The sequence below is a fragment of the Blennius ocellaris genome, assembly GCF_963422515.1.
Source record: "Blennius ocellaris genome assembly, chromosome: 14".
Taxonomy (NCBI): Eukaryota; Metazoa; Chordata; class Actinopteri; order Blenniiformes; family Blenniidae; genus Blennius; species Blennius ocellaris.
The window spans coordinates 14,429,981-14,444,807 of record NC_137663.1 but is presented as its reverse complement, the minus strand read 5'-3'; the positions used below and the strand labels follow the sequence as shown (position 1 = coordinate 14,444,807).

General features: G+C 38.9%; 1 protein-coding gene across 2 annotated transcripts in view; it reads right to left on the bottom strand.

Moving 5' to 3' along the window:
• cadm2a (cell adhesion molecule 2a) overlaps positions 1–14,827 on the bottom strand; it is a 199,607-nt gene that overhangs the window by 48,101 nt on the left and 136,679 nt on the right. Inside the window, exons 2-3 of one of the 2 annotated variants that reach the window (XM_080509554.1) lie at positions 14,056–14,082; positions 1,436–1,585 (exon numbers count right to left, since the gene is read on the bottom strand). In XM_080509554.1, the coding sequence (XP_080365680.1) occupies positions 1,436–1,585; positions 14,056–14,082 (177 nt within the window). The remainder of the gene's footprint in view (positions 1–1,435; positions 1,586–14,055; positions 14,083–14,827) is intronic. The other variant, XM_080509555.1, reaches the window with a different exon arrangement.

The window sequence follows — 14,827 nt, the reverse complement described above, 5'->3', positions numbered from 1 at the left end:
AGTTAGTCTATAAAAGCAATATTCAAAATTACTAAGTGTAGATAAACTTACAGACTTGAATGACTTTAATTGGACAGGTTTATACAAGTGCTGTTACTTTTTTCCCTTTTATTTTTAATAAATGTAGGGCATTTGACCTTGGTTATGGCACTGAAGTTGAAAATATCTACTTTCAGAATGAAGTCCATAACTTTTGTCAGCCAAGGTCTAACATAAAGGCACTAATCATAAATACAAAACCTCTATCACTGATGTATGCCACAAATTCTCACTCAAGCTGAAATGAGTTCAAATGAGTGTGCCGTTGTATCATTTTGCCTGTAATCTATTGCAATACCTTGGAACAAATACATCATCAACGAGGAAATTGAAAACCGAATGCACAATAATGTGGAAGCCTTCAAATATTTGTAGCAATGTAATGCTCTCATGCCACCAGTTACACACAAGGACATAATATTATGGGAAAGTAATTCAACGTGTACCATTGTGTATGTGCTCAAGGTGGTACAAGCTAAGTACGACAGGACTGCATTGAAGGGCACTTGCGCAGCAGGGCGAGCGACTGACTTTGAAAGTGTGTGGGTTTCTCTGATGTTTCAACTTGATCTGAACAGTATGACCTTTTAATTCATATGGCGCAGGTATTGAAAATGAAAACTGGCTTGATCCTCCACCTCAGATTCAACGGACCACCTGATTCAAAGTTTGCTGTGAATATGCCGGGTCTTCAGATTTTAGAAAATGGAACTCATTGACAACATAGACGGCTCTGTGTACACTCTCCGGGCAAATGACTTTTATCCATTTCTACTTTCAACCAATCCTGATAATTGTGTTAAATGGTGGGAGCAAAAAAAAAAAAAAACCTAAACAAAAAAAGCCTCCAAATTGTTCATGGCAGGTAAAGTGCACCACCGATTATCCTGTTTTAGACAAAACGAGTCAAAAAACAAAGCCGGCTGTATCTGTTTGCACCACCAAGTGCTCCTTAGTTTGTCTATGAGTGTGGGTGTATGAAAAGCTGAAGGGATAAGGTAAAAAAAAAGAAAAAGAAAATAGCCGCACAGTATCCATCCCCAGAGCAAAAGGTTTAAAGACGTTATGAAAACAGGTTCAGATGTGTGTGTCTCTGTTTCTCTGTACTGCAAATTTGCGCGCTGTGAAAACAGGAAACAGGGCACAGACAGGAAAACACAAACACATGAAATGTGGGACAGATGCAATGACACAACAAAGACAGCAGCTTATTCAAGTGACACGGGAAAAGAGATGGATGTTTTTTAGTTTGCTCTCCAACCTGAATAAAAAGGTAGGAGGAAAAAAAAAAACTCTGCTGGGTGCATTTCTGTAGCGCCACGAATCCAACAGTGGGAATACATTTAAAGACAGCTTCTGGTGTGCAGGTGCTGGCGTCTGCCAATCTCCAACTCACCTTTCTTGTCCCCAAAAAAGAGGGTCTGCTGTGCCGGGTTTGACCACTGGAGGGAAGTGTTGTCATTGTACTCCACACGGCAGGTCAAGTTCGCTGTCCCACCCTCTGTAACGGTCAAGTTTGTAACCAGGGGATACTGACCGCTGACACCTGCAGCAAGACACAAACAAGAAAAGTGTAAGAAGACTTTGGGATGCATTCCGAACGAGGGAGGGAAGGATAGAGAAGCAGACAGAGGGGGACAGATGGCACATCTTTCATTGCGTGGTTTGTAATGTTGCTTTGGTTGTTAAATCCACCTGGTAAATTTCACTCCAGTATCCTATCCAGCCAAAATAAAAACTATGGAGGGTTAAATAAAAAACTAATGTGATTTGATATTTATAAACTTGCTTTATAAAAATGTCCATAAAAATAAGGATGTTACTTCTCTATCACTGGATGAATAATCAGCTTCAGGACAAAGAGGAACAATCTGGTTTATGTGCTTGAAAAATGTAACAACCTAATTACAAAGCAAATGTTCAGGCAGGATGGCCAGTCGCTACAGTGTGCTAAATTGGACCCTAACACTGAACACACAGGGGGCATTTAGCCTGCGGTACCAACCCTGAGACCTGAGCTACACGGGGAGGACCAATTAAAAACGGTTCTCTGTAGACCTGGACGTGTGGATGCTGGTGATGTGTGTATTGCTTTCATCTGATGCGGGAAACAGACACACGAGCTGAGTTATATAATTCTGAGTGACCTCTAAGGCATATGTGCATATGCTTTGTGTGTGTGCGCGAGAGAGAGAGACAGAGAGATATTGAAAGAGAGGGAGAGAGGCTGAAGAAGCAAGTAAATAATAATAACCATAAATCTATCTCTGTCGCTTTCCCCAGAGGACAGGTTTTAAAGACTGTGTGAATGAAGGCTTAGGTAAGAAAGATTATTCATCCCCAGCTAACACACGCACACGCACACGCACACACACACACACACACACACACACACACACACACACACACACACACACACACACACACACACACACACACACACACACACACACACACACACACACACACCACCCGCAGGAAAGGATCGGAAAGAATTGAAGAAAAGAAAAACATAGATAAAAAGAAAAGTAATACTTTAAAATTGAAAGTTTTTAAATGCCACAATATGGTTTTCCATGGGACTCTGACACCACTAATGGATTGTCTTACCCAGGATTTCATTGGATATAAATCTGTAATTTTGTGCTTTCCTTATAGCCGTTAATTATTTGGCCGGCACGATAAACAAACCCTCAATCTGTGCTTGTCTGCTCAGTTAACAGGCGATGCAAACCCCATCACAGAGAAACCTGTTAAGAAGAGAGGAGATGAGGCGAAGGAGGGAAGAGGTAAGTCAAGGAGCACGGGTCATTTCCAGTGTTGATTAAGGCCTCCTGAGGTTAATCATGCGTGTGAGAGATAGAGAGGGAAGAGGAGGGAAACGAAGGAAAAATGGATCTGAGCTATGGGAGGCTAGGAATATGTTTTATTCATGAAAGTTTTGCATGAGGCATGATCTGCCAGCGATTTACAGTTCTCCTGCGCCTGCCCTCGCTCTCTTTATTACTTCTTCTCTTTAAATCACTTACTTTTTCTCATTTTTCTCACTCACGCAGTGGGGCGACATACAGCCCAGTGTGATACATTTTATTCTTTTGTGCTGGCCACAAAGACAAGTTAATGGTTAGCCTGCATGGTAGCAAGGGTGTTTTTTTTTCCAAGTGAGATTTTGAAAAGCGTAATTTTAGTTCATTACTGCTGTAAATGCATCATTGTGAGATGCCACTGAAGTCGGAGACGCTCAGGGAATGTGCCTGGTTGTTGGGAACTTTCCATGTCTGAAAGAATCAAAGAAACATTTTCCAAATGATGCGTTTGTGCCAAGGAAGAAAACATAACATGTTTATAATTTGATTGAATGCAGGGGGAAAAAGGAGTGTTACACAAGTATGAAAACAGACAATTACCATTACCAACTGATACAAAAGTAATAGAATCCATGTAAAATGCTGCATATTTTAGCCCAGCTGAAGCAGACTTTATATCCACTCTTGCCTAAATTTTGAGTGTGTCAGACAGACAGAAAACATTTATTTTTTTTTTTTTTTTTCGCATACATTTTTATGCCAAGCTCTCTCTCGAGTCGTACTTGTGACTGCTAAGATTTACAATGGTCCGGGGATCCCTCTGTCTAAGCCCTGTGTCAGTGCCGTCAGTTTCTGGTGCTACACATCCAGTGGGACCGAGAGGGCCAAAGGGGCCACGATGATGGTTATATTAGAACAGTGCAGTGTTCTGTGCACCTAATTGGCCAGTGGAGTAGGTTCTTCCATTCTCCCCTCTGGCCACCCAGACCTGACTTAAATGTATCTCCTGAGGGAAGGAGGCAGCTGTTCTCTTCTGATTTCCATGTCTAAATTTAGGTCCTTCCCTCACTTCAACTCCACTCTTTCTCCTACTTTCAGCTTCTTGCTCCGTCTTTTCCAGTTCACATCCATTCCACTCAATTCCCCCCCCTCTCTCTTTTCTTCTCTCTCCTTGTCACGTTTCCTCCTCCAGTTGATCCCTGAAGGGTGGCATTTCCACTTTCTTTGTCTCTCATTTTCATATTCTCTCTCCCGGTGCTCCCTCAGTCTTTAAAGTTTATCTTGATCCTACCTCTTTTCTTTTTAACAACTGTGCTCTATCGTTTATGAAGAGTAAGGTCATTTTAATTGCCCTCCACCTTGACTGACATGCCGAGGCTAAGCCAGGTCAACAATGCTCATCTGTTGGACATTATGAAGCAGGGAAATTAGCTTTCTTCTATTTGGCTCATATTAGAATGAGATAATATACAATACTGTATGAAATTGCTCTGCGATCCAGTCCAGCATCTTGTCTTGGACTGCTACCAGGAGTATCTGATACGCTCTGAATTGGCTCTGTAGCATAACAATGACTCCAAGCAACGAGCCAGAATCATAAGACAATATCTCCTCAGACAATAATAAGAAGGAGATCTACAACTGATGGTTTGACCTCCACAAAGCACTCACTTCAATTACCTGAATCATTAACAGAGTACTACCCATTCCACCATTACAGCCATATACAATAGAGCAGGGATGGACAGCTTGGATGGAGAGAGGAATTTAATAATAGAACATCTGCTTTTATCGTGGTGAAAATGATTTTCCTCTTTCTGACATCTATAAAGCATACACTGCAATGTATTTTCTATCCCAAATTGTAAAATGTGGCTGCATGTTTCCTGTTGACCTGCTATAGAGCAACACAAGACACAGCTCCCGCAGTACAAATTACAAATCCTTATTTACTGTAAAAACACAAGACCAAAGCTCATTGTCAAACTTTATCTTCTCTACAACTTTTTCTCTTCCTGAATTTAAGAAGAAGAAAAAAAAAAAATGCAAAATTGCACCACTCAAAACCACAAGTTTAATCTCACAACAATGTGAGTTTGTGTGATTATATTCATAAAAATATGTTTCTGTGTCTCCTATAAGTGCAGAATTCTAACAACCATTTAACCCTGCAAGTACAAAGGGGCACATTGAGACACAACTGCCTCTAGTTAAAGCAAACCACTGGACAAATAATGCAGATAAAAATATAGGCGTATCCTGGATGTTTCCTGTCTGCTCTCCCACATGACCTTTTAAGCAAGAGCAGCTGAGTCGGCTAACCTTTCTTATTTAGGCATTCAAGAAGAAAAAGAGGGATATGCAGGCAGACAGACGGACAGCCTGGAGCTACTGACCTTTATAGCCGGACTGGAGCTCAACTGAGCTGTAGAGCTATGATGTATGGCTGGGAATACAAGATTACGAAATAGATAGAAGCACTTCACCAATTTGATTAGCTGACTCACCTTTTAAGCCGACCGCACACAACTGAAAAATTGAAGCCGTGGGATCAGATTGCAGAAAATGTAAAGGATAAATCCAGTTAATTATGCCATGGGTCATAATTTTTTTTCAAGGGTACACTCAGTTCTGTAATTTCTCAGAAGTGTCAAAAGGATGATAGTTAAACAACAAGAAACAAGTCAGTCAAGCTGTTTGAAACTTACTTAATTTTTTAATCCTGATTTGTTATATTGCTGCAAGATGAAACTTTCAATGTTGAGTGGAAGGTCTCATGGGACTGCCATGTAATTAGCAGGCACACTGATGTGAGTGGGAACAATGATGAAGCCTACAAGGAAATAACAGAGCTTGTGATACATCACAATGATCTAAAAAAAAAAAAAAAAAAAGCTTTAAGTTTAAATTATCGTTAGCAACTGCCTGGAGAATGTATTTTTTTTTTATTCTTTCTTTCACAATTATATTGACTATAGAACCAAATGTTTAATTCCATAGGACCTTTAATGTAGCCCGGGGTCCTCTGGCATATCTTTGTTAATGATTCCTAGAATTAGATTAAAAACCAAGGGCCTTTGCTGTCAGGGGCCCCGTTGCTCTGAAACGACCTGCCCCAGGAAATAAAGCTCGTTTTATCACTGTCCTCCTTTAAATCTGTCCTAAAAACACACTTATCATTACTGCACTTTTTAAATAACTGTGTTCTGCCTTATCTACTGTTTTCTCTATTAATTCTTCGTAAGTCAGTTCTGAAAAATGATATGCAAATAAGGTATTCTATGCTGATATTTATTACATTTAATCCATGGTAATTAATTAAAGCAGTTATAGACGGGTACAAAATGTATTGCACTTCAATGTATTTATAACAAACCAATTAAGACATTGTTCTACCTTGTGATTCAAAACTGTGTTTTCAGTTGATGTGACAAAATGCTGAATGCCAAAACTCAGACCTGTATCAATACAGATAATTACACAACTTGATTGTTTAAAAAAAAAAAGGCAAAAAGTTTGATGTAATGTGATGGGCATAATGTCCGTGACGTTTTTGTTGAGCTTGTTTAGAAGAAATATGTTCATCCATTTTTTTGTGGTTCAAATTTTTTGTGGTTTTATTTTAGGTTGTAGGGTGTAAGGTGATCCTAGCTTGAATCAGCTTAGAGAATAATGATCATGTTTAAATGTATTTACCGATTTAATGATGTTTTTGATAAGGCAAAACATATTCACGGTGGGTTTTTTTTAAAAATTTGGAAATATGATAAACACATTTTCCTGGAGCACTCCAACCTGGAACTGCATAAAGCAATACTGAAGATGGAATATTATAAAATATATAAAATATTTACAAATGATGATGAAAATGTGATCAATCCTGATTTTCTTTCTTTCCGTATTTATAAACCACAATGAATCATAATTAATTGCAGGCTACCCTGCAATTAACTCATCTAAAATTTCTAGTCAGATGACAGCCTTGATTATTATTACTACTTGGAATTTCAAAGGGTATTTGTTACCTCTGAAGCCATCAAAAGACATTTCAAACCTCTTTAAGGCTAAACCACCTTCACAAAGCTCCGCTGTGCGGCTCTTCAGACGTCTCAGCGCATGACCTCAAGTGGCTTGCTGTTAAAATGCATTCTGCTAAGGAGATCATGAATGAGATGCAGAAGATTACATAGGACATGACAGCTTTGCCGTGACCAGTTAGCGTCTATAAGGTTACACAGGTGGTTACACAGCTGGGTACGCAGGGTTTTCAGACAGAGTGATTCCCAGATTGTCAGGCAGCAAGGCAGCCCAGTGATTGGAGAGACGGTATAAGGTCAAGAGTTTGATCATGTCAAGAGCTGGTGTGAATGCATCAAGCAGGCATGTATCCTGTCACAGTGTCCTTGAGCAAGAAAACCCTCCAGCCTCCGCTCCTCCCCCGGTTTAGAGCATCAGCAAAACAGTGAAAATAGGAGTGGGGGGAAAAAATACAAATCCAAAGCAATTTCCAAAGAAGGATGTGGGTTTTTTTTTTTTCTTTTCTTTTTCCCTCACTCTGTGCAAGAACCAATTTTGGTCGATAATATGAAACACAAAATGTTGTTAGTAACTTCAAGGAAAAGCAGCTAACATATCAGACAAGTGCATCATCACTCCCTGCCCTCACTCTGGGACTCTTCCTCCCACTGTGACAATTTTCAAACACGCTCCCTCCTTTCTCTCAAGAACATGTTGTACAAGGAGAGTTGTTTGTAGCTCTTTTTGCTTTGACCTTTTTCACACCTTCTATCAACATGCATCCCAAATTCCTTGTTGCATCTCCAATGCGATTTGTCAACATTTCATAACACCATTACGCCTGGCTTGAAAAGTGAGCCTCCCGTGTTCAATGTGAAATTAAATGATATGTTCCTGTGAAAACAGGAAGTCAACAGTGACAAAACTATACAGCAGCTAAGCAGCGTCTATATATTTCATCTTGTAATATATAGAAGAAAACATAAATACATTGAAATTGTTTCGATTTTGAGGATTTTCATTGACTGAGTTTCTACATACAAATGTAGATTCAAATTTGTATTCAAAAACTACACATTGGTAAAATGATGATGTTAAACTACAACTCCACTAAACATTATTATTTTCATTTTGATTTAATGATGCATTAGTAAACCAAAATCCTTACTTGGGAACCCTGTGTTTTTAGTTGCATATGAATCAATAGATTGAACAGAACATCCATTGCCATGCAAATTCCCCTATTGTTTGTGTCAAAGTCCATGTGCCAAAAATGAGAAGAATCACTCAAAACTGACCACACTGAACAAACACTGAAAATATTTGTTTTAAATTAGTTGGGGATTTTTTTAAAAGCTTCCTTAGACTAAATATATCCCCAACATTTAATTTCAAGGCCTCAGAAAAGTATTTGGATGACTCCATCACACTTCAATAGAGATAATACTGAAATGTCACATTACCGGATGATAAACTTGGCACGTTTAAAATCGAAATGTGAAAAAAGAGTTTTTTTTAAATACATAATTAAATAAATACCTAACATGTCAAATTAATTGAAGTGTGGATCATTTGTTTTTCACATTTGACAATAGATACTGTTTCGAGGATTAATGAATGCATTGTTGTCCGAGTACGTAAAAAGAAAAGATGTGCTAACCTTTCATGAGATTGTAAGCCCCATCTCTCTGTTTCTAGTATGACAATTCTAACAGTTTAAATCACTATGTTGGCAAACATATAAAGGAAATACTATAATTTCTTTAATTTATTTGTCGAGACTGGAATAGTAAATAGTTCTATTAATGCTGTACAAATTAGTATGAATTGTGTTAGAGAGGATTTCTCTACCTTATATGTTTCATGGTCAGTGTTATGCCACAGTTACTTTAGAAAACTAATCCGATTACTGTTTTTTTTACTATTACTGATATTTATTTACCCAGAGATGTAGTTGTAGTCTATTGTTGCACTATGTATTTATTTATTTGCACTGCCTGCTCTATGCGACTTCATTACTGGTTTGGAAATAGTAACGTGTTAGATGACTTGTTACTGAAAAAAGTGGTCATACGAGAGTAATGCGTTACTCATTAACGCGTTACCAGCATCACTGTTCATGGCTGGCCCCATTTTGTTTGCAGACAAACTGTATGTGTGTGCGTGTTTGACATGCATGCGTGTGTCTACATCCCCGATCTAAACGTGCTCTTTTGACAGTGATAAGTTTCCTGCTGTGAGCAAATTGAAAGCAGCCCCTGCAGAGGGTGGAGCTACCTTTGTATTCAGCGCTGGCATACAACCACCTCAGGACAGTCATTTCTGATCTGGAGATATGAAATTAATTATCCGACACCAGAGAGGCTGGCTATGGCAGCGCTGTTGTCATTTACATACAGTAATTAGACCGGGCAGCTGTTGGTGCTGCCATCACAAACTCGACATCCAAACTCAGCCCTCGGAGTCAGATATACACAGTCTCACCTACTTCTCTGTAGTGCTCTTAGTTGTTGTTTAAGTGTGGCTTCACGGAGAGAGGGCAGTTTGGTAGAAAGCATGTGCTGTCAAACATGTGCAAGTGCAGTTTTTTTTTTTTTTTTTTTTTCTTGGAGTATTTTTAAGGGGGAGGATGTTTCCAGTAGCATCTGGGGTGTGAGCAGTGTTAACAGACGTTGTTAAGGTAGTGACAAACATCCAGGAAGACTTTCTCCTGTGATAGCACCTTTTTGTGTGTACAAAGCACAACAAGAAACAAACATGCCGGAGCACATAGCTGTTTGTCTGTTTTGTTGCTGAGGAAAAGCTGCCACTGTTGAACATTTGCGCAATGCTTTTATGCCCTCCTTCATACAAAAACACCCCAGTAATTTCAAAATAGAGGCCAGATACGCTTCCAAACACTTCCAGTTGTCCTGTCCTTGATTAAGCTGCATCAATTCAAAGGGCAGGGATATAAACCTTTGCCCAATTCTCTGTGTGCACGCTGCCCGAGTTCAAGCGTGCTTGGTCCAGAATGGCCAGGGATCTCACTATCGTTTCTGAGCCAAGGTCAGACATCTCATGGTTTTATGACAGAGGTAAACCTGGCCTTCATAAATACTTCATACAGACTTTTTTTTATTTTTTTTTTCCAGCTGGCAAAAGCAAGCAGACGAAGCTGGGAGCAAAGGGGAGTTAGGCAAGGATAGAAGTACAGATTTTGACGGATAAGTGAACGCAGGAAGAAGTGAGGCAGGCACAGCAACAAAAGAGCAATAATTTTAAATGTGTCTGTCTGGCCTTGGAGAACCTGTTTCCCACAAGGCTGCACTTTCTGAAATGACAAGCGGGCATGTGGGGAACATGCTCTTAATTTATTATGTCTTGATTTATACATTTTGTGTAAGGATTATAAGTAAATCTGTCTTTGCACTTGCCACTTTGTGCTGTGCATATGTGTATTTGAGTATGGTCAGTGTGTTGGTTATGTGTTACAAATGATAAGTGCCAGCTGAAATTGAGCAGAGGAACATACACTATAAGTTATTTTCAATTTGGGCTTCCTTTTTTTTTTTTTTTTTTTTACAAAAACAGCAAGATCCCAGATTCATCTGTTCAATTTTTACAAGGACACAGAAGGCATTGCTTTGGCTGGAGTATGCAGCATATCAAGCCTCAAATATTCTGCTCTATTTCCTCTTTAAATACAAGGCCAAGTAATATTAGCAGACGTCCACACACTTGCTGGCTTCGTTGGTTTTGTAAATTAAATGTCATAAAAGCATAAGGTCAGAGATATCAGATTTATTGTGGAGTTTTTTCCGACCTGATATGGTGTGGGAAAAAAAAAAGCGCACTTGACTTCATCTTCTTTTTAACACAGGAAGGAATTCATTTCTCATGCTTTCATATGGGGCGAGCGCAGGATGATCGCAGGCTAGGGCAGCATTCATTAGGGAAATCAGACTAATCGCTGCTGCCACCCAAAACTCCCAAATTCCCCAAATCAACATGACACAGTGTGATTTTGTAATGTGTAGTGATATGTTGACAGATACTGTTCATTTAAGAGTGATCTGGGGAAATGATCCTTGCCCCAAGGGGGATCTGAAAGATTCAGTGGGCAGAGAGCTGGTTTTCAAAACACGCTCTCATCATTTGGCTGGTGTCAGACTTAATTTACTGCAATGCTTTTTTTTTTTACTACATCTTCGAGTCAGGCCTTACAATGGTGGTGTCGACACTGTTGATCTTCTCTCAGAGTTAAGCTCGCAGTGGCCTAACAGTGAATACATTTGAATATATAATTTGAAGAAACTGCTATAAACGAAAAGTGACATGAGTGTAGACTATTTATTCTTAATGACATGATTTCATTTTATACTCCCTTCAACCCACGCATCTCCAGAGAATGCGTTTACATTTATTTAATTTCATCCAGTGGGGCAATCTGTAAAATTGTATAGGTTTGAAGTTGATTTATTTCAATATATGAATACTGATGAAGAAACAGATACAATATAGGTATCTTGCATATAACGAGCAGTTTCTCAAGGTATGATTGAATTCAAGGGGTTCATTGAGAGTTATCTGCTACAGATACCTACCAAGTTTATATTGTGTATACATGTTTTGTACGTTTTTATTTTATCTCGTGTTACTGTTACCACAGTTGTCATATCAAATTCTCCATCCTTTCAGTAAGACTTCTTTTTCAAATAGGTTACATGAAAGAGAATACAATTAGGTTTAAATAAAAAACAAAAATGGAATAGTTTAAGTCACAAAGGTTGCTCCATATATACCAGAATCTGTGTCAGAAGTGTCACTTCTTCATGTGATATCCTGAACTTAACCAGTGACACACTTGCATGACTCCCATTCCAAATAACACTGATTATAAATAACACACCTGGCTGCAAACTCAGTTCTGTTTCAAAGACAGGGTAAAGGTATTTAAAAGATGTCTTTCTTGCAGAGACACCTTGTGTACAGGTGCAATATGCATCTTATCTTTGGCTTGTGTATTTTTTGTTGTTGTCCTCATTTACAACCCTGACAGGTGACGCTATCATGTTGTCAAATTTTCTAAAAATAACCCTGATTCAATCTTCCACCGGAAAACTGAAGAAAGAAAAAAAAAAAAAACTAACAAAAAGAAGATGAGATGAGACAGAGGAGACTCATGCTCGGGTTTAATCTCTGCTGCTGAGTTTAGTAATTGGACAGACTATACATGCATTTACCAAATAATAGAGCCCTAACCAACTACTCAATCCTTCAGTCACACACCTACTGACAAACCTCAAGCTCCAACTCCGCCTTTCTCCACCCACTGATCAGCATGAATCTTATCTGGCTTGTTATGTTTTCCATCCAATGGCCTCATTATAAAGGTATAAGAAGCAGGATGGAGACATGTGCTTGACTCTGATCTACACATCCTCTGTTCCCCTATTAAGGGTACAATGGATTTCCTATACTGTCACAGTAAGACAGAAAACAATGATAGTCAGGTTAAGCGAAGCCTTGCAGGAAAAGAAGGGCTCAGCAGTGATTGAGACACAGATCTGACAATCAACAAACCCAGTTGGTTGTTGATCAAGAAAGCGTTGGTTTCGGTGCATGCAGATAAAGCAAGAACATATGCAAATACTGCAGTAAAGTATAGGGTATTACTATAAACATCACCATTACTGTTGCTACAGAAAGTGAAAGGTGAACAAAAAGGAAGACAGGACTGCTGGAAAGGAAATGAGACAGGCACTAAACCTGTGATAGCATAATAAGCAAAAGCTTGATTTAATGCTGTTTGGTAAACAGGATTGGTTGCGCTCCATTGTTTACCCAGTGAAACGTACCACTTGGAAAGGTGCACATGGACAAAAAACAATAGCTCAACAAAAAGAGCATGCTTTAAAAAAAGTCAAAAGAATAATTTTTTTTTAATGTAGCCGTAAATGGCTCAGCCTCAGAAATAAGGCAATGAGCCATCATTTACCACCTCTCTTTGGGATAACTTCATTTTGAAAAGAGCAAGCAAGATGACATGCTGTGATTATTCAAATATCTAATTCTCAAGCAACATATACTATTAAAAGAAAATATCACCAAGATCTGCCTTCAAACATCCGATATGAACATCAGACATTCAAGAAACAAATGTGTTTCTTTGCCATCACCTCTCGGTGGCAGTGATGTAATCTGTAAGTAATTGTCTCACAGAAAAAAAAAAGAAGCACCAAACCAAATTGAGTTTTATGACAGCAGGCTAGCAAGCAACCAATGGCTGAATTGGAACACATTCAACTAAGGAAAAACATAGAACTGTCAAAGATTTAAAAAAATAATGCATGCAATAAGATTTCATTGTGCGTCTTCTTTAACTTCTAACTATTACTAACAAATTGTATGATTTGTCTGTATTCATTTGTCAAAGAAGGACCTCAAACAGAAGGAGCTGGTGGTTGTGGGTGTCTAAATTTACAATTTTGGTGAAACATGTTTACACAAAATAAAATCAGGTAATCTCTTCTTCAATAAAAACTGCTTCCCCTCTCTGATAGTCTGATCTGTAATCCCTGCTCACTGTCATCTTGCAGACGCAGTGAAAGACGGAAAAGATTTGATCTTTGTAATTTACTACACCTTTCCATTACCAATGGTAAAGGACAATGTCAAATAATTAAATGCCCAAATATTCGTGCCATGATATTGCACTGTCCTGTTCAGTCTTTGAGTTTAGGTCATTTGTAAGTACATTTCCATTGACATAACGATAAGCTTTTAGTTGGAATGGTGGTACAAATTTAAATCTTCACAACACATTATAATCTTAAATGAATGAGTCTTGCTCAGTCATATTCTTCTGTTTGAGTAGTGACAAGTAAGCAATTAATGTGCGGTGCTGTTTTGTGTGCTAACTAAACCACATTAAAAAATCTCATTAAAACAAAATAGTATGTTTGAAAGCTGAAATAAAATTCGAAATGAGTGTATGACAAAAAATTTTAATAATGCTCCCCGAGCCTTTAGAAAATGCCATGCACAAATTAGGATATGATTTTGCCAAAATAGCAGAACACTGAAGAATTCAAGCAGACAACCAAACGAGTAGTTTTTTTGTTGGTCCAAAAGGAAGCGTTTTGTTTTGTTGGTCGCTTTTGGGCTCGAGTTTGGCACAGCATGGTAAACAGCGGCAGCCACAACTCACCTCGGACTTTGCCTTTTGAAGCCATCACTGCAGTTCCCAAGTAGGAAAAAGAAGTTGGATGGACAGCAAGAGAGAGGCATGTGTCAGAAAAAAAGAGGACAAAGACAAAGAGGACAGAGCAACTGGTTAGATAACTGTTGGAACAGCAGCGCGTCTGTATCTGTCGCATACGTGCAGAAACAGCATTGTCTTTATCTGGAATGTCAGTCACACAAGCTGAACCCTCCGCCCGCCGATCGCTCAACCCTGAAAGAAAATGTCCTGGTTTAGCTCATCAGCAAATTGAGAGCTTAGAGTGTGGCACCTTTTAATTAGTCGTGTCACATCATCTGGATCATACAAGCGGGCTTGTTGCTTTCTAATGAGCTTGCAAGACCCATAACGATATGGGCATACTGTACATATCATGCTTTTGATTAGTGCTGTTGTGCTTCATTTGATTTCAAGTGGAAATTAGAGACTTTAGGAAAAATGTTACGGTTGTTTCTTTTCTTTTTTTTCCCTTGCCTTTGACGCGTGAAAGCTTCTGTCTTATGAGGACATGCAAACGATTTGCATGTTTGCCTATGCAGATAACAGTCACGCAGGCGCACACCTTTGCACTGTGATATTACACAGTGACTGACAGCACTATAATCAGTAGAGAGAAGCACGGAGAGGTCTGTCGTCTTGTCGAGAGTTTGCCATGATACGGGAGGATTCAATAAGCAATCTGGAGAGAACCACATAGCCCATCATAAAACAATAGGAGCCACACTACAGAGGATCTAAC